Raw genomic sequence first — 18,387 nt, forward strand, 5'->3', positions numbered from 1 at the left:
TGTAGCTAGACAAGTGCTGCAAGAGTATCAGTTCTTACGTGTTTGTTTTTATAACAAAATCCTGAACTGAACAGCAAAAATTTCAGCAGGTACAGATCATGCAACTGCATTTACAAAACTAAGGATGACATCATCAAACATGATTCTTTTCTAGTGTACAAGTACTATTTAAACTATGATTCTGATCAGAGAATGTTAATTCCAATTTTTCCTTAATTTTAGTTTTTAAACCCTTTCAAGATTTTAAGTTGTTGATGTGCTATTTTTACTTTGTGCCTTCTGAAATGTTTCACAATAAAGTTAAGCAAAGTGTAGCTCTAGAAAGCTGAAGAGTCATCTGATGTTGCCCTAATGCTAATGGAAATATTGACTTGTGCCTGGAGGAGAAGACTTTAATTCCACCACTTACTACAGGATCACATTTAAGCAACTGCTTTCATTCTCAATTTCTGCAGGCATGGTGCAGAACTATCCAATTTTTTTCCTCATTACTACTACTCTTCACTGTTCCAATCTTCAGGTTTTTTTTTCTTTTTCCTTCAAACAGAAAACTCCAGCTGCTTTCACACTTTACACCCCCATCCTAACACCACTGGCTTTTCTATCCTGCAATTGAAAGCAAAGGAAGATCAAGTCAAGATTAGCAGGTACTGAATTAGTGAGTCCAAGAAATGGTCACAAAGTCAAGACAGACCCATTCAGAGATAAAGTTCAAAAGCAAAATGTGAGTTTGCAATTAATCGCTGGTCCACAAAAAGCTCACAATGACTGTAGCACCTCAGTGCAACTGGGCGCCTGAGGAGTGGATCCATACAGCAGAGCAGCAGAACCCAAGTCCCCAGTGGATCTCTCAAAGACGACCTCCTTTTGGATTACATTTCAGCTGGTTCCACTAACTGGATAGCTGTTAGTGGCTGAAGCAGACTGCCTGCGATCGCTTCTGAAGCACACCCAAAACACATTCAATTTCCATACTGCAAAGGCATTCCACAATGAAGAACAAAGCGTGGTAAGCAGAGACCATCAGAAGATCACTTTCAAAGCAAACTTCTTATCTGACCCAGTGTTAATGTACAGACACGAACACATTACATTATCCGAACACTGTTCTTTCCATAACGCTCTTTCTTGTTCATCCACTGAAGACAGATATTCAGAACAATAAAAGTAGTTTTGTTATAGTGTATGAGCATTCATGGTTTTGTTCTCATGCCTCTATTACAGTGTTTCTCCTTCCACAGAGTGGGAAAACCCCAAAACCCCACACTGTTCTGTACTCACAGTACACTGCCTACATGATAGCACTGATTTTGATTATTGGTATCTTCAGTACCTGGATACATAAGTATGCACTCTCTGGTATAGATAACATCACTTATTAAGAACTAATGTGTTTTGGTGTCCTCTAAATTTAAAAAAAAAAAAAGCTAGCTCAAATACTTTCAAGCATTAGTTTCCTGAACAGCCTGAAAGGTAATATGCAAAAAAATGTTGCAGAATTCTGTCCATCTACAGGTCTCTTCTGGCATTTTTTTTTTTTTAATAAACATTCTCCTCACAACCATCCTCTTCATATTTTTATTCAGTCTGAGTTTCCAGAACAGCCATGTAAATCAGACATGCTGCCTATCAAACCAGAACACAAAGAATAAACTGAATTATAACTGCACAATTTTCTTGCAGCCAAACTGCAGAAACATAAAGATACAGATCTAAGTTTTATGCTCAGGACTCGCCAGAAAGGGAAAAGGAATTGCACAGAAACAGCAGGAAATCAAATCTTATACATTTATCATGCAGTAACTCATGCATATAATCACACTGAAGGGAAAGCTATCCTCCCAAAGACTCTGAGATACAACAGTAAGTAAATTCAGAGAAAAACACACAAGGAAAAAGTAATTGTTAAAGAAAAGATTGCTAATTGATTTTGATTTAATAGAATGAATTAGAATCCATATGAAACCCAGTAAGTGATCAACTATCCTGCAATGAATGACTCACTTTATATTTGTGAATGTGCAGGGATTGAACAAACTGATATAGTTTATATAGTGTGTATATATATATGTAGTAGTTTAATATAGAAACTAAGTTTCTTGGCTATAATTCCACAAAAATTAGAAAACACAGAAGTTGAGGAAAGATAGAAAAAGTCAATACAAGTGATCATCAGCTACTTTTTGACTCTTGCCCAGAAAGATTCTCCCTAAATAACCACATCTGCTTAGGTCTCCTACAGAGAAATTTTAATTTAATTTTACTTTTTTAATAAATCTCACCCCAGGTCTAGTTACCATGAGTATGTAATAACTGAATAGATTTCAATGCTTCTGAAAATGCAAGAGGGCACTGATTATTTCAACTCCCTCCTCTCTTCCCTACATTTATTTACACCACCTAAGGCATTAATGATCTTGATGGTTCTTTACAACTACTTGACTGTTAACTCTCATACTCTCACAGTTGCACATTTTTGGTAAAGAGAGTTAAGATTAATTGCAAGAAGGATCCACCTAATGAGGATCAACAACAAAGAAACTCACCCTTAAGATGAACTACTTAGAGAGTTTTTTTAACTACTGTTAAAATTCAGTGTGTAGGACATTAGTATCCCGACTCTTAAACCCACCAGCATGGAGTTAACCACGACTCTTACACAATTACTTCTACTTCACTAGGTAGATAAAAGTAACAACAAAGAAAACCAGGTTTGTCCTGTAATGCACTCAACTATGAATAGCAGGGAAGTACCACTGCCCCCAATTTTCAGATACAAAGCCAAGGCAGATATAAGTATGCTCTGAAAATACATTTACATTTCTAAGGTAGAGTCCACATTGGATGAAGGTTTGAAGAAGTGCCTCAGCAGACAGGGAAGCAGAAACAGAACAAAAGCTTGTGAGGTTTTTCTACAACTCAGAGTAGTAATTGTATCATGTGCTTCCACCAAGAAAATACCACCAAAAAATGCAGAAGAGAACTTACTCTGGAAGGGTAATTACAAAGACAGACCCTTCTGTTAACTGATAGAGAGGTGTTTCTCTACCCAAATCCAAGACAAAAGGCAGAATCAATTTGCATGTTCCCACCTGGGGATGATGAACATACTGCATAAACTCAAATTGCTAATTATTAAATTGAAAGAACAAAAAGAGAAATTACTTTGGTGCTGTTCCTCACATTATTCTTTAGTCACTATTTTGCTTAAAATTCAAAACCTAGCTAGTTCTGGAAAAGGAACAAGAAAAACCTAGAAAATTAATGGACAACCTCTGTCTATTGTCTATTAAACTGTTTCAAAACAAGAAAATTTCTTGAAATACCAGGAAACAACTTCATTAAGCCTCATGTTTTGTCATATACAGTAGCAGAAGTTACCCTTCCTTAATCCTGCCTTTAGACTTTCAGCATTTTGGACTCAATATGTTCTTCCTGATACTGGCAGTACCATCTTGCATCCCTGCATGAGAAGTGAACTTGCCACAGGCCTAGGCTACATCATCTCCCTCTATTCAGGTTTTTCATTTAGGTCTCAATTTAATGTTGTCATCCCAATCTTCCTATTTTACTCTGTTTGGTTAAAAGCAATATGCAGCAGTTTGCTATTAAACAGGCATTTCAGAAATGTGGTGGGATGTTCATTAGAGTAAACTTATTCGCTGCCAGGAAATCTAATTTACCTATTCTTTTAATTATCAGGCTGACATACGGGGAGATTAAAAATAGGAAGACAGCCAAAAATAACCGTGTCTCATCTGAAAATATATTGCAGGAAATGCACAGAGGTGATGTGAACCTGGTCTCTCTGTCAAGTGAAATGAGACATTACAAGTATTTCTGTAGTTCATTTGCGTTACATTTTTGTATTAACTGTCTATCAGCTGAATATAACTTCTCCCACTGCTACTCCAAACCTTTTTAATTCTGATGAGAACTTAATTGATAATCTTCCTCAGTAGAAAGGTTACTTAATTGCCATTTTAAGTTGTCTATTCAGCACAAACTGGCATCCCAAAGGACACTTCCATCTCATCCACATTTCCTGTGAAAGAACAAGGCAAGGTCTACCTGATTCACACAGTCTGTGTCTTTATGCCAGTGCCAGGGGACTGCATGTTATGTCCACGTGTGAGGAAGGAAAGGAGCCAAGATCGTACCTTCTCCTGAATGTGTTCGCAGCCCTGAGCAGCACTCAGAGTGCCTGCCATCACACTGATATGATGAAGCCCAGCTGGGTATCCAAAAGCAGGACTCAATTGCCATGCCAGTTTAAACTAAAACATTATGCAAGTTCCAGGTCTGTAGAATCAAGATATTTAAGTTTCATCATTTTTACTACGATGGATACATAATCAGAAGTTACTTTTTATCCCAGCTATTCTCTCCATAAGAGCTACCCTCCAATGATTAAAACAAAAATGAAGTTCAGATTACATCATTTGTGATTCTGAAAATTTAATCTTTTTTTTTTGTCCTCATCATTGTGTTTATTCTGTTATAAAACAGTGTATTATCACTAACTCCTGAGCCAAGTAGGAATCACAAGACTGAAGAACTCCTTTATTCGTAATTTGATTAAATGCCTGATCACTGGATGCACTTTACTGATTCATCAAAACAATATTCAGTGTGTTAAGATACATAAATATCAAACAGGACTCATCTATTCGTAAGAATTGTTTCTCTCCATCATTTTGAATAACAAGACAAAAGCAGTCCTACCAAATTCTGTTCTTATTGATACACAGACTGAGAAAGCAGTATCATATTCACTATCAGCTCAAATAAAAATTCTTAAGGTAACTGCTATATTCAACACAACAGGCAGCAGAGAGTTACAAGGACTGGTCTTTACCCTAAAGACATTCTAAAGAATTTTACTCCAGGGAGTTCGGTATCTCAAAGAAACAAATGTATCTCTCCAGCAATTAGGAGAGAAGGAACACTAGAAGTCAGCATCTGAAGCCAGATGGAACTATGCAGTTGTCCACGTTGCATGAGTGCCTAAAAAGAGAAAGTATTGTGTGACTTGCTCAGAATCATTAACAAAATTGACAAGTACATTAGTTAACACAGGATTTTCCTGATTCTCTGATGAAAAAAAATTAATATACTTTAGTTTAATACAGGGAATCATGAAGCCAGAAATATATGTACCAGAAAACTGTGCAACACACAAGGATGGAAAAGAAATTTGATCAAACTACTCTTGGCAAAAACTACAAGCACATGTTTTTGCATGTTTAGTCCAACTTCCTACTGGATCAGGACAATTTTTAGAGAATAATTTTACAAAGGTCCATTGCCTTTTTGATGTTACACATACCTTCTTTCTGAATGTCTTTGTTCTGCAAAGTACTAGGTGTTATTAGATTAACTCTTCCCAAATGAAAGCAGTGCAGTTCATCCTTAGAGATGAAAGATCCCTGAAATAATACCACGAAGTTCTCTCTTTAATGCATATTTGAAAAGACAAGCAGGAAAAAAAAAGTGTAATTCCACACCTCAAAAAACCACCTGCACAGTTCTTAAAACACGAGACATTAAGTTCTTTACATATGCAAAAGCACAGACCTCGTAAAATAGGGAATACTGTTTTGAAAGGTAGCTTCAAGTCATCTTGTTTACCTGTTATTGAAACCTGAATTTGCAAGTTGTTGTACATCATGATTTTAGAGACGCTGATGGCATAAAAAATGCCGTGCTGGTTTCCCTCATGAAAACTAAAGAATTATATGCACTGCACCATAACTGATCAAGGATTTATATGTAAGCCTTTAAAAACAACACTAACAACAAAATTTTTACAGATATATATCAGTGCCTGAAGCACTATTTTTGAAGAAATGCTCCATACATACATGAATTTGAAATAGTTTCTTTGGCTTGTGTGCCACTTTAGGCAATACATGACACTGAAGAAACAATGTTGATGCCCCCTAATTGTTCCAGCTTAAACCCTGATTCAGTAAAGTCTTACACAGAAACTACCTAAATTATATACATCTGCATAAAGCCTAGAATTTAAAAAAAAAAAAAAAGTGACATTGAAATGGCAGATGGAAAAGGTCCTATGAAATACTGTGATTCTTAGTCACAGTGGAAGCAGATTCCCCAGAAGACCACTGCCTTCCTTCAAGATCTGTGGTTTATGAGGTATGCATTTACTAACCAAATAATAATAAAAAATTGAGATAAAATGGACTAACATTCAAACAGATATAGAAATAACTTCCTAATAAAAAACCTGAGACACACAATGTGGATATTTTGATAAAATGAAATGACTTACTGAACATTGTTATTATATATCTATTCCTTGCACAGTCCTGCACATGATGTTTTCCACAGCCAGTATTTCATGGGGTTTTAATTGAAGATTTACTGTTTAAAAATCATAGTTTTAGAAATCAACCTAGACATTAATATACATTATTCAAAAACAGGGACTAAAGTTTGGAATTTTAAAAAAGGCAAAGGCAAGAACATATGTACCAGGTACAGAAAGTAATTAATACATTTAGTTATGCTAGCATGGATATGCAGCTATTGTTTACAGCCAACAATCTGCAGTAAGGTTTTCAGATTGTATTTTTTTTAATGGCTGAAGGATTGTGTAAACCAGAATCCCAAGTCTTTGAATGGGCAAGAAGAACCAAGGTTATTATGTAGGAAACCTAACTGTAACCACCCTTTCTGTGCTCTGTCACTATTACCTTTGGGCTAGAAGTATTTCTTAAGAGAAATCAAGTTACTAACCCAGAAAAAGTATGCATCAGGGTAAGGATGAGTAACTATGAAACTAAGTATCAATGTGCTGAACTGAAAGCTCTCTTCTTTCCCACAGTAACTAAGTGGAATGCTTGATTTTATTATCATGTGCAGCAACATAAAAGGGAGTTTTTATAAAGATTCTGAAGTTTTAACAACTTTAATCCCTCTACATTTTGTCATATTCTTCACTAACTGACCTTGTTATGCCTTGGAGAACTGGCTATCTGGACTATTTGTATTCAGAAGGGTAAACAGTATGTTTTGCAGGAAAAATACTTAAACCCAAAATCTGACATGGGCTGCCACATTCTATACCCAATTCTTTGTAGATTGTTACTTTCCCTGCAGGCTAGGTACTTCAAACTCAGAAAGATGCCAAGAATATAGCCAAGCAAAAGGATGGGGGAAAAGGAAAAGAACCCCCTCCCCACCAAAAAATAAAAAAAAAAATCAAGGATTGCAAAGACTCTATTTACAATAGTGAAAACTTCAGTCAGACTGAAACTAGCCTTGAAAATCCAAGGCATGCTTCCAACAGAAAAAGAATATGCTACTTTCCGTATCTACATGGGATAAAATAAATCACAGTAGTTTTACATTGCAACAAGACAGAGATCAGAGATTGAGTTGCACTGCGGGAGGTGGGGGTGCAGAAATTTCAGTGCTAAAATCTATTTTCCAGGGAGGTTTTTTCCGGAATCTTTCTTCCTGGCAATTTTTGAGAACAGGTTAAACAAGCATTTGTAGCTATGGCTTACCAATCATTAATCCTGCTTTGGTCTAGCTGACTGAGATCTCTTCCAGATGCACGTTCCATATGGGGAAAATACCGCCAAACCCAATTAGCTCAAGAGGGAAGTTTTCAGAACTCAAACACAGCGCTGCTATGATTGTTCTTTCCTAGACATCTACCTATATCTAAGGAGTTTTTAATGGAGAATGAGCAATTTATTCACAAATCAAGAACACAAACGATTCCTTTTTACATTGATGGTAATTTACAAAATCAAAAAGACTTAATTTTTGTTAGAGCAGATTTTTAACTCAAAACTGCCACAAAAATGAGTTTAAGATATCCCTCATCTGCCCAAAAATAATATTAAAAGGCCATTATTAAATATTTGGCTTTCTGTCACAAGCAGATTAGAAAGAAAATACAAATCTAAAACTAACTGCTCCAGTTCTGGTTGTCCAAGTAACCTAATATGTAACTGGGAAATGATTCAAACTACAGAAAGCTACATTTTATAAAATCTTTACACTTGGTAAGACATGAGCTAAGCACATTCTGACTAAGCTTCCTGCCTGGACTGTTAGCTATCTCTCTCTCTCAAAAAAAAAATTATCCATGTATATAACATCCTGGTACTTTTTATGCTCAAACATATTTGACTAAAAGTATCACCAAAAAAAAAAAAAAAGATGACTGACAGGGTGGTCAGAAAGCTGAAACATTAGCATGATTATAAAATCAAATCAATGAGATTCTGATTTTCAGAGACACACATAGGTGGAAAAAAATTAACTATTCCAGTCACTTCCACTAACTTCAATACAGGAAAAATCTGTATTAATAAAAACTTATATTACAGAGCTCAGAAGTTCAAGTGAAGACCAGCTCCAATCTTGTATGCACCTTGTTTAGGCACCCTAAACAGTGAGGGTGTTTTTTTCTAGACACATACATATTACATCCAGACATGCACATCTACCATCTTTACTTAAAAGCAAGGTAATTTCCCTGACTCCCCATAGTTTAACTTAAAAAATCAGGGTGTTATTTCCATGCCCCCAGGTCAAGGAAACTGTTTGACATGACAGGTCTTATAGTGATGAAGGAGCACAAAAATGCCTGAGGCAGCTCAAAGTTTGCATGAGATGACACAGTGATGATGGTTGTTTTTCTTCACGCACTTGGCAATCTGTGTGGTTTACTATAGTTTAGTGGATTCCTTGTGATTTCTGGCAGCTGTACATCTTTCCCTGAGTAGCAGATCATCTGGAAGTCACAGGTACGAAAGCAAAATGGAAAATTATTAAAAGTTATGATGGAAATCGTAACTCGTGGTTAACTTGTACAGAAAAAGCTAGCAACTGTGAGACCAGGAGGGAACAGCGTGGTAGAGGCAAAGACTGGAAACACCAAAACAGACATTTCCAGGGTTAGCTCAGTGTAGAAATCACTCACCGGACTCAAAAGGTGTTTTCTTTTACGTAGAATGTATGCATGCTCAAGAGACAGAGATCTAGTTACACAGGAAATAATTAAACTGAAAGCTCAAAAATAGCAACCTTACTGTCCTTCACATTCCAGCAGTTTGCAACTGTATTACATCAAGATCACTGTAACCTCTCGAGCCAAACAAATTCAAGGGTGAATGTCTACCTACATACTTAATGAAGAGCTGGATGAATGTTGTCTGGAGTAAGAGACCAGGTGTGATATTAAGAAAAAGAGGAAATGTTTTTTACTTGCATTAAAAGGGCACCTAACATTCTGCTAGTGGTATTAACTGACAGTGAAAAATACCACAACAGGAGTAAGGACATCACAACTGGAATTGCTTGATGAAATAGCATATAAGCTGTCCAAAGACTGGTGAGGTCTTTATACACAGACAGACTCTTGGCAAAGGATCATACTCATTCCTACAGGAAAAAGGGAAAAAGCTTACTGAAACAGTTCTTGGTCACGGGATTAAGACAGACCAGCTATGGATAAATATAGAATTTGTAGCTAATAGCTCAAAAAAAGGATTTCAAATTTTATGGTCAGAACCGAAGATTATTTCTGTCATCTTGAATCTGAAGAGGAAGCTGCAAATACAGTCTAAAAGGGAGGAAGATGATAACAGTGAGTAGGGTGACAACACCAGAAAGTTGTGAAGTCTGAGGTGTAAAAGCTGAAAGCCAATTGTAATAAAGTCTAAGAGAAGACTAACCTCCAATAGAAACAAATAATTAGTGAAAACTTTATAACTTTACTGTATATTGACCACAGGTATGTAATTAAAAAAAAAAAGCTTTTTATGTAAAGCTATGTCTGTTTGGCTTTTAGGATTATATCTGTATTAGTGCAGTGTATATTCCCTGAGATTATCAAGAACTACTCCTGGTGTGTCAGGACGCGCACGCAAAAAACCAAATAAGGTAGGACCTTAAGGTGTTAAGGCAGGGCAAACATGCACATGCTCCCCAACTAATACTTCACTGGTACCTCAACACGCAACAAAAGTAATTTTAAAACAACAGGAACAAACTCTATGCAGTCACAACAGTTAAAACAAGCTTTTTAAGAAGTTTTGGTTGTTTCAAGAAAACCCTTCACATATACAGCCCTCAGTTTTCCATCAGCACTTCAGTTTCGCTGCTAGTGTTACAGCAAGTGTTCAAACAAGCTGTCAGCTTGTACATTAGAAAACAAACCTGACCGCCTTACAGTTTTGGAGAATTTGCACCACAAAATGCAGCAAGGAAAAACAAACCCCTTAAAAACAACAGCAAAAACCCACCCAACTAGGCAGCAGATTCAGGAAAGAGATGAAAAGTCAAAAAATAACAAAGGAGGGAAGACTAGTAAGCTCAAAGACGAAACATGTCAAGTATAGGAAAAGTCAGGATAATACCACAAAATTTCACAACTAGCTACAAAAAATGTTACCAGCCTGCAATTTGTTATTTAAGAAAATAAAGGTTACACTGGGTAATGACCGGCTAGAAGGGACCACAGCCCATAGTGAAGAGCTCTGATATTCCAATTAGCATCACTTTCACGTAGCTCTTGGAGGGAATGGGAGGTGGTGGGGGGAACCCAAATGTTTTGGTCTTCTCTAACTGAACACAACCAAAGGATCACCTTTAAGAGCAAAGTTTGAAAAGAATCTTTCTTTGGACCATTTGCACTTTGCATTTTTAGTCACTACAGCTGAAGAGACTTGTTTTGTCTGCCCCAGTCTGCACACATATTGTTTGTGACAACGTAACTGTTTGTCACGGATTTGCTAATTACCAAATTGCAACAGAAGAGCATGAATCACAATTAAAAAGTCATTTTACATACATCCCTACTGATGCAAATTTCACTTGGTAACAATTAAAAATAATGCTCTCTATTGCATGCTGACAAGGGTGGACACAACATTCACACAGACACGGCACGGGATTAAGGTCCAGTCTGTAATCCCCTTAAAATGCAGGAGTAATTGCACCATTTCACAGTGCAATCAGCCACAAACCACAAAAATATTTACAGTTAATGAAATACGGTATATAAACCACATAAAAATAAGCTTTATTCTTACCAGAGCAGAAAAGCAGTTGTATAATATTCTCTGTCGAGGTACAAGGGGTCTTGTTTTTCTGTGTTTGTAACAGTTGTACTACTGGGTTACAAACACTGAAACAGTTCAAATTGAGATTTTTCAAACCCAAATAAGGGATTTGGTCGTACAGCTCCCACTTCATTTAATGAGAGCAGAATACTTAAATCCCGTGTTTGTCTGTGAACCTAAGGATCTTTCAATGCTCTACTGCACATTCCTTAGGTTCCTGCTGCATGAAAATACACTTGTTTCTCAAACGTTCTGCTACACACTTCTAAAAAAGATAACTTAAAAGCTGATTCATGTTAACAAGCTATGTGGCTGCTGGGCCCCAGACTCACTACCTGGCAAAACAAGGACACAAAGACTTTCCAAGTTCTGTGTAGTTATTTCATGCCTAGAAACTAAGCATGGAAAAAAACAAAAAAAAAAAGCAGGTGAAATCATACTGAAATAAACACTAAAATACTTCTTCAGAGCTGTACTTCCAGACTTAAGATATAAATAAGACTCAAAGTTTTGTATATATGATGAGTCAAATTATTCTTTCATGCATACATTTTCAAAGGCCTCATTCTAGAAATCATGACAGATGCCTTTAAACTGTTGCTTAAGAGAGATTTCTGAGGTGGCTTGGCTTTTACTATTGCATGAATTTTCTACAACCTCTGTCATGCACTGCAAGCCAAGCAGCTAAGAGTACGACGTGAATCGCGAATACTATTTTGCGTGAACCCCAGTGAAGGATCAGAACTGTAGAAGAGGCTGAATAACTATTTTGGCACCACCAACACAGGTGAACAGATGTCTAAAAACAAAAAAAAACCCTCTGTTGAACCAGTCTAAGAAATAGCCACCCAGCAATGGTGCTATTTAATACATTAAGCATCTGTTTAGACCTTGGTTTGAAATTTGAAAAGCAGGATCTTTCAGTATTAAATGACATGTCTCAGCTCTCAGTGTTACACACCAGTCTTCAGCCTGCAAAAAGATACAGCCTTCCTATAAATCTTGGCATAGAAGGGACAGTAACTCATTTCAGAATGGCATGGATATTTATCACTCAGTTTCTACACAGCTGGTTTGTTCACTGTGGCTTGTTTTTAAAAGCTGTATGCTTGAGAAAATTAGTAAAATTGGCCCTTACAATGGACTTCTGCAACAGCCATGAAAACAATATAGTACCAATTTTTGTTAAGCCACTCACTAAGCATACACAACTGTAATTTCAGTGATAAATCTGCTTTAGACACCAGTAATCTACTCCGCACGTGTCAAGGATGGTGTCTTCATTCCCACCTACCCAACTCCTTCAGTTCAATGAACAGCTCATTCACAAGATAGAAGTCGCGACGGAGCCAGGAAAGCCAGATTCCCACCTCCCCGAGGATGAATTTAGGAAAGTAGGCACAAAGATTAACTAGACTGAGCACACTGTGATCCAAACCAACACAAACCAACCTTGTTTCTGTGCATCTACATGTACGTTCTACTTAAACGCAAGATGATAAATTTTGGCCAAAGAACATTAAAGGGAACCTGCTTAAAATATTTAGCAGAGAATCTCCCTGGCTGGAAAAGGTAGAGCCCAGTTTAATCCCGAAGTGAGAGAAATGTAAATTAGCATGTTTCAATGGCTACCACCAAGAATCGACTCTTCAAGAAAACAGATACAAGATCACAAAAAAACCCACCAGTCAAACCAACCACGTGAATTCACTCTAATCCGTTCCACCTTCTAACAATTTGCCTATGTTTCATGAATGGGTGACAGCAATGTGTAAACAAGTGTTCCCTTCCACCCCTACCACTCTGTGATTATTACTTTGATCAGACAGACTATTAGACCCATAGTAAAGCTACAGAAATAGTGGTTTCTATGAATTTCTGTGGCCTAAAACATTTAAGAACTTGGTTTATATACTGTGTCATAACTAACACTGGCTGAGAAAGGACAGCTAAGAAACATCAGAGCGACACATAGGTGTCTAAAATAGAACACAGTTTGTTTTAGCTGTAGAGCTAGCACCACAAAGTTTGTTTAGAAAGGGATACTCAGCAGGGTCACCAGTTCAGAAGAAACACCTGCAAACATCCCCGCTTCAGGACCAGCCCAAGCACTCAGGAAGCAGGCCTTTTCCCAATGGAGGTCACAGCCAGCATAATTACACACAATGGTGCTTCCAGCAGTGCCAGCACTGGAGCCCTCCTCTACCGACCTGGGTCTGCGCTCCCTTGACAGAGCGAGACACAGGGGAGCAGCACCGCAGACATATAAACCCTGCCACCGTCCCCGGAGGCTCAATTGGGTCCACCACCACTTCACCGCCTTCTCTCTCCCAGGATGGCAAAAACTCCGCTATCCCTCTAGGGTACGAGACAGGGAAGGGCAAAGGGAAGGGGCGGGGGGGGGGGGTAGGGAGGGGGAGCCCCGGGCATATTGCTGGAGCCCCGCGCAGAGGGGACCCGGGACGGACTTTCAGCTCCTCCCCAGCCCCTTGGCGGAGAAGCGTAGCCCCCATCTCCCGGACCGCCACCTCCCTCCCTTCGCCCCGCGCTTCGCCTCCAGGGGAGGAGGGGTGCCGGAGAGAATGGGGGGGGGGGGGAGGGAGCCTTGGTCCGCCACCGGCAGGAACAAAGGGCCCTTCGATAAGCCCAGCCGCAGAGCACAACAAAGGGGCCTAGAGACCGCGAGAACCGGGGCGGCCACCGGGGAGGATGGGGGAGGAGAGGCGGGGGAAGGGGATTACAGGCCCGGCCGGAGCGGCTCCCGGCGCAGGGGGGCGGGCCGCCCCATCTCTGCCCACAATGAGCGGCGGCGGCGTCAATCGCCCCGCGGCGCCCGGCCCCGAGCACTAACTCCCAGCGCCCCCTCCCCCCGCCCGGGCCAACCGCCGCACCGGGCCGTTGGCTGCGGCTCCCCCACCGGCGCCCCGGCAGGGGCGGCGCTGCTCCCGCCCGGCCCCCCGCGCTCCCTCTCCACCGAGCACACGCACACACACACCCCGCGGGAGAGGGGAGAGCGCGGGCAGGGGCAGGGAAGGGACGGTAGGGAAGGAAGGGAAGGGAAGAGGCGGCCTGACCTGGCAGAGCTGCTTGCAGTACTCAGTAGCCGCCTGCACCGCCGGCTCGGGGCTCTCCCGCAGCCCCGTCTCTAGCTCCACCAGCCGCTCCCGCAGGCGCCGCAGCTCCAGGAGGTCGCCACCTAGGCTACCGCTCTCCTGCTCGGCCTCCTCGTCCGCCATCTTCGCACCCCGCTCCGTCGCGTACGCAGCCCCCCCCTCCCTGCCTCGGCCTCCTGTCTCCCCCCTCCGTTGCCAGGTCACGTGATTACACAATGCCACGTTCCGGGGAGGGGTCACGTGCCAGAGGAGACGCGGGAGCGCGCGCAGGCGCGCGCGCACACTCCGTCCCCCGCGGCGCAGGAGCGGGCAGGGGAGGGGCCAAAGCGGGGCGTGCCCCCCTGCCCGTCACGTGACGCGACGCCGCGCGCCCGGAGCCCGCGCATCCACGTGACGGCCTTCCCCGCCCTCCCGCCGAAGGATTTTGGCGGCAAATGGCGGCGGCTGGAGCTGCCGCCCTGTGCTGGGCGCTGCCGCGGGTGGAGGGGTCTGTGCTGCTGCTCTCAAGGGGGCGGCAGTTTACGCGTGGCCTAGTTGTACCGGGGCTGTATCCCCTTTGCCGGCTGTTGCTCGTGGAGTGAGGCTGCAGCACTCCCCAGGGCCCAGGATGAGACGCTTCTTTCCTGGCCCTGCCTGAGAGTGCTGCGCAGCACCGGTGGCTGCTGGGTCAGCCGTGGGCAGCGCTGTTGGAGTTCCACTGCCTGTTTTTAACTCTTCTTCCTTCCTTTGCAGGAAGCAGTGGGGCATGCTAGCCTCAAGGATGCCACTGAGTTGTCTTCTGCACACGTGCACTGTGCTGCTCTTGTTACAACTGGAAGTGAGAAGTATGGCTTTGCTCTTCAAATGGAGCAGGTGAAGTCTGAAGGGCTTTGTTGCCCATGCAGCCCTGATGCTGGACTGGGCTGTTTCTCACACACTGGTGATAGGCTCAGAACAGAAGAAAGTGCCACTGATGGGCCCTGGCCTCTGCTGCATCTGCCTGACAAGCTGAGGGGAGTCTCTCAGTTGTCACAAGTATTGGAAATACTGGAGATTGGCCTGAGGCATTGAGTCTGTTGAGGAGAAAAACATGGACCTTTTGGGCCCTGAATTGACAAGGATACATGTTTTGCAGTCTTCTAGGTTGACACAGGTTGATGGCTTCACACTCTTCATGTTGCCAATGTTCAGTGAGGAAGCGAGGAGGAAATGTGTTACTGCAGTGAGAGCGCTGTCTGTCAGGCCTGGATCCTCTTAGTCATCCTCAGTGAGAGAAAGTGCACTGTGTTAAGCTGGGTGTTCCACGTCATCTAGAAACTGAGGAGTGCTCTGGTGTTTTGCATTAACTTAATTCAGGTATAGGGGTTTTTTTGTTTGTTTGTTTTTTGGGGGGGGGGGAGGTTATGGCTGGAAGAGCCTGTAGTGGCAGACTTCTCAGTATGCCATAGAATCACAGAATGGTTTGGGTTGGAAGGGACCTTAGAGATCATCTTGTTCCACCCTGCTAAGGGCAAGGATGGGTCCCACTAGACCAGGCTGCTCAAAGCCCCATCCAGCCTGGCCTTGAACACTGCCAGGGAGGGGGCAGCCACAGCTTCTCTGGGCAGCCTGTGCCAGGGCCTCACAACCCTCACAGGGAAGAATTTCTTTCATATACCTGGTCTAAGTCTACCCCCTTCCAATTTCTAGCTATTACCTCTCGTCTTACATGCCCATATAAAAAAATCCCTCCTCAGCTTCCATATAGGCCCTCTTCAGGTACTGGAAGGCTGCAATAAGGTCACTGCAGAGCCTTCTCTTCTCCAGGCTGAACAAGCCCAACTGTCAGCCTGTCCTCATAGGGAAAGTGCTCCAGCCCTCTGATGATCTTCATGGCCCTCCTAGACACCTGCTCCAACAGCTCCATGTCCTTCTTACGTTGGATGTCCCAGTCAATCTTGCTTGGACCCAGGTGTGTTACAATATCCTACACCCTCTACCATACCCTGTGTGACTGATTGGGTGATTATATTGTTGGCTTGGTTTGGTGTTTTTTTGTCATGAAGGAAAAGTGGTGCTACCTACTTACTGCATACAGTTGAAAGCTGAAGTGTATGATGGAATGAACACTCAATCAGAGCTGGAGAGAAAAGCTGTTTCTCCAAGATTGTAGAAATGTTAGTTTACAACTATAGATATTCACAGTAACAGTACAGAACACACAAATCTGGGGGTCTTGTCCAAAATTGATAACTTTTTTGGTTATAATGGTAAAGCACTACATTTCTAGTTTCCCATACAAGTAACCAAGTAAATGGTTTATTTGCCAGCTTAAGCCTTAACTTCTATTAAATTTTCTGACTTTTAATGCACATTAAACCCATTCTGTCCCAAGCAGAAGCAAACTTTCAGCCTTCCCATTTAAAGCTTAATGCAGTTCCAGAAAAAAATGTAACTGCTTTGCATGTATTCCTCACCACCAGACAGCTGACAACACCAGACCTAGGAACAACTGCACAAAAACCTATTTATTCTTTCTCAATCACTTAATTTGTCTGTGGGAGCTAAAATAGCTTCTCCTCTGGATAACTCAGTCCTATATTGTGCTATTTGTAATTATTTTCACTTAAGGGTAAACCACAATAGCCAAATTCATATTCATAGCCTGCCCTTGTTTTAGATTGCTGTGTTGCTTCCTCCCTGCCCAGAGGGCTTTCTCAACTGAGCCCAGGCCAGGAAGGAAAGAGAAATATGGAGTATGAATTTCTTGCTCACGCAAAAGATTGGCACTTGGAGATGGTAGGGTAAGGCTTATTTTATTCTCATCAAGATCAAATGGAAAGGAGCCTGTTTTTCAGCTGTCCTACCCTGGAGAGGACTTGCACTTATGTCTGCAGGGGCCTTGTGCAAGGGAGGATTCCTGTCTCTAATCACAGTTCACAGGTGGTGAACTTAATTGCTAAGCCTACACCTAAGAGACCAAGGAAGGAATTAGTAAGCAGAAGGAATGACAACAAAGAGTGGTGAATCAGGGAGGGGTTTCTCTTTTTTTTCTGTTTGACATCAGTGGGAATATGATGATGGCCACTGAGGCCAGTGTGGCAGTGGCCTGAGGAAGAGGCAAGAAGTGCTGGGCATGGTCAGATACAAAGCTGTGTGGTTTTCATCTCATCTTTGAGTCCTGACAGAAATGATACTGTGGGTGCTAGACCTCATGGAAGAGAACAGCTGGTGCCTGATAGCGACAGGAGAGAAAGAGATTGCATAGAGAAGAGAGTTTTTTTCAGATACCTGCTTTCTCCATGGACTTTTGGGGAGCAGGTGAGTATGAGAGAGGAGACTTACTAGGGCAGAGGGGAATATAGTTCAAGAAGGCCTTTGCTGTACTGGAAAACACAGGGAAGCAGCAGATGAGGAAGATGTGTGTATGGGAAAGGACAGTGAATCACACAAGGAGAAAAAGAAACGTCCAACCAAAACAGTCCAAGGAATAAAAAGAGGGTGGGCACTATGAGAAAGAGCAGAAAAATGGTGAAAGACTGGAATGGGAAGAATGTGAGTTTTATACCAGTACAAAGATGGAATCTCTTGTTAAGAAGCATTAACAGGCTTATGACTAGGGTGTGTCAGGAATAATGATTTGAGATAAGGTCTTGTGGCAATAAAGATTCCTTTGGATTCCTTTGGGATTCAGATACACTCTTCCTCACACTCTTACTTTCACCACTTCCCTGACAATGACTTAGTATTTGCAGAGTGTGGTGTTTTTCTAGCTCCACACTTCAATTCTTGTGTCTCAGAAAAACCTGTGATTAAGTGGAGGCATGTCCTACGGCTCTTCAGATACTCTGTTTGGCTGTTTTGACTTGTTAGGCCTGGCTAGAGATGGGTAAGTGTTGTGGTCTAACCCCAGCTGGCAGCTAAGCCCCACACAGCCACTCACCCCCTGGTTGGGAGAGGGAAGAGAATTGGTAGAGTGAAAGTGAGAAAAACTGGTGGGTTGAGATGAAGACAGTTTAATGGGTAAAGCAAAAGCAGTGCACACAAGCAAAGCAAGACAAGGAATTCATTCCCCACTTCCCATGGGCAGGCAGGTGCTCAGCCATCCCCAGGGAAGTAGGGCTCCATCACATGTAACAGTGACTTGGGAAGGCAAATGCCATCACTCCTGAGGTGTCCCCTCTTTCCTCCTTCTTCCCCAGCTCTAT

General features: G+C 41.7%; 1 protein-coding gene across 1 annotated transcript in view; it reads right to left on the reverse strand.

The window, feature by feature from the left end:
- The window catches only part of ZNF292 (zinc finger protein 292), a gene marked incomplete at its 5' end in the record, with an annotated part of 51,865 nt that extends 37,521 nt beyond the window's left edge, over positions 1-14,344 (reverse strand). Inside the window, one exon of the mRNA XM_084261431.1 lies at positions 14,183-14,344. Coding sequence (XP_084117557.1) covers positions 14,183-14,344 — 162 coding nt within the window. The remainder of the gene's footprint in view (positions 1-14,182) is intronic.
- Positions 14,345-18,387: the final 4,043 nt, after the last annotated feature.

Source organism: Gallinula chloropus (assembly GCF_964237585.1).
Source record: "Gallinula chloropus genome assembly, chromosome: 3".
NCBI classification, from domain to species: domain Eukaryota; kingdom Metazoa; phylum Chordata; class Aves; order Gruiformes; family Rallidae; genus Gallinula; species Gallinula chloropus.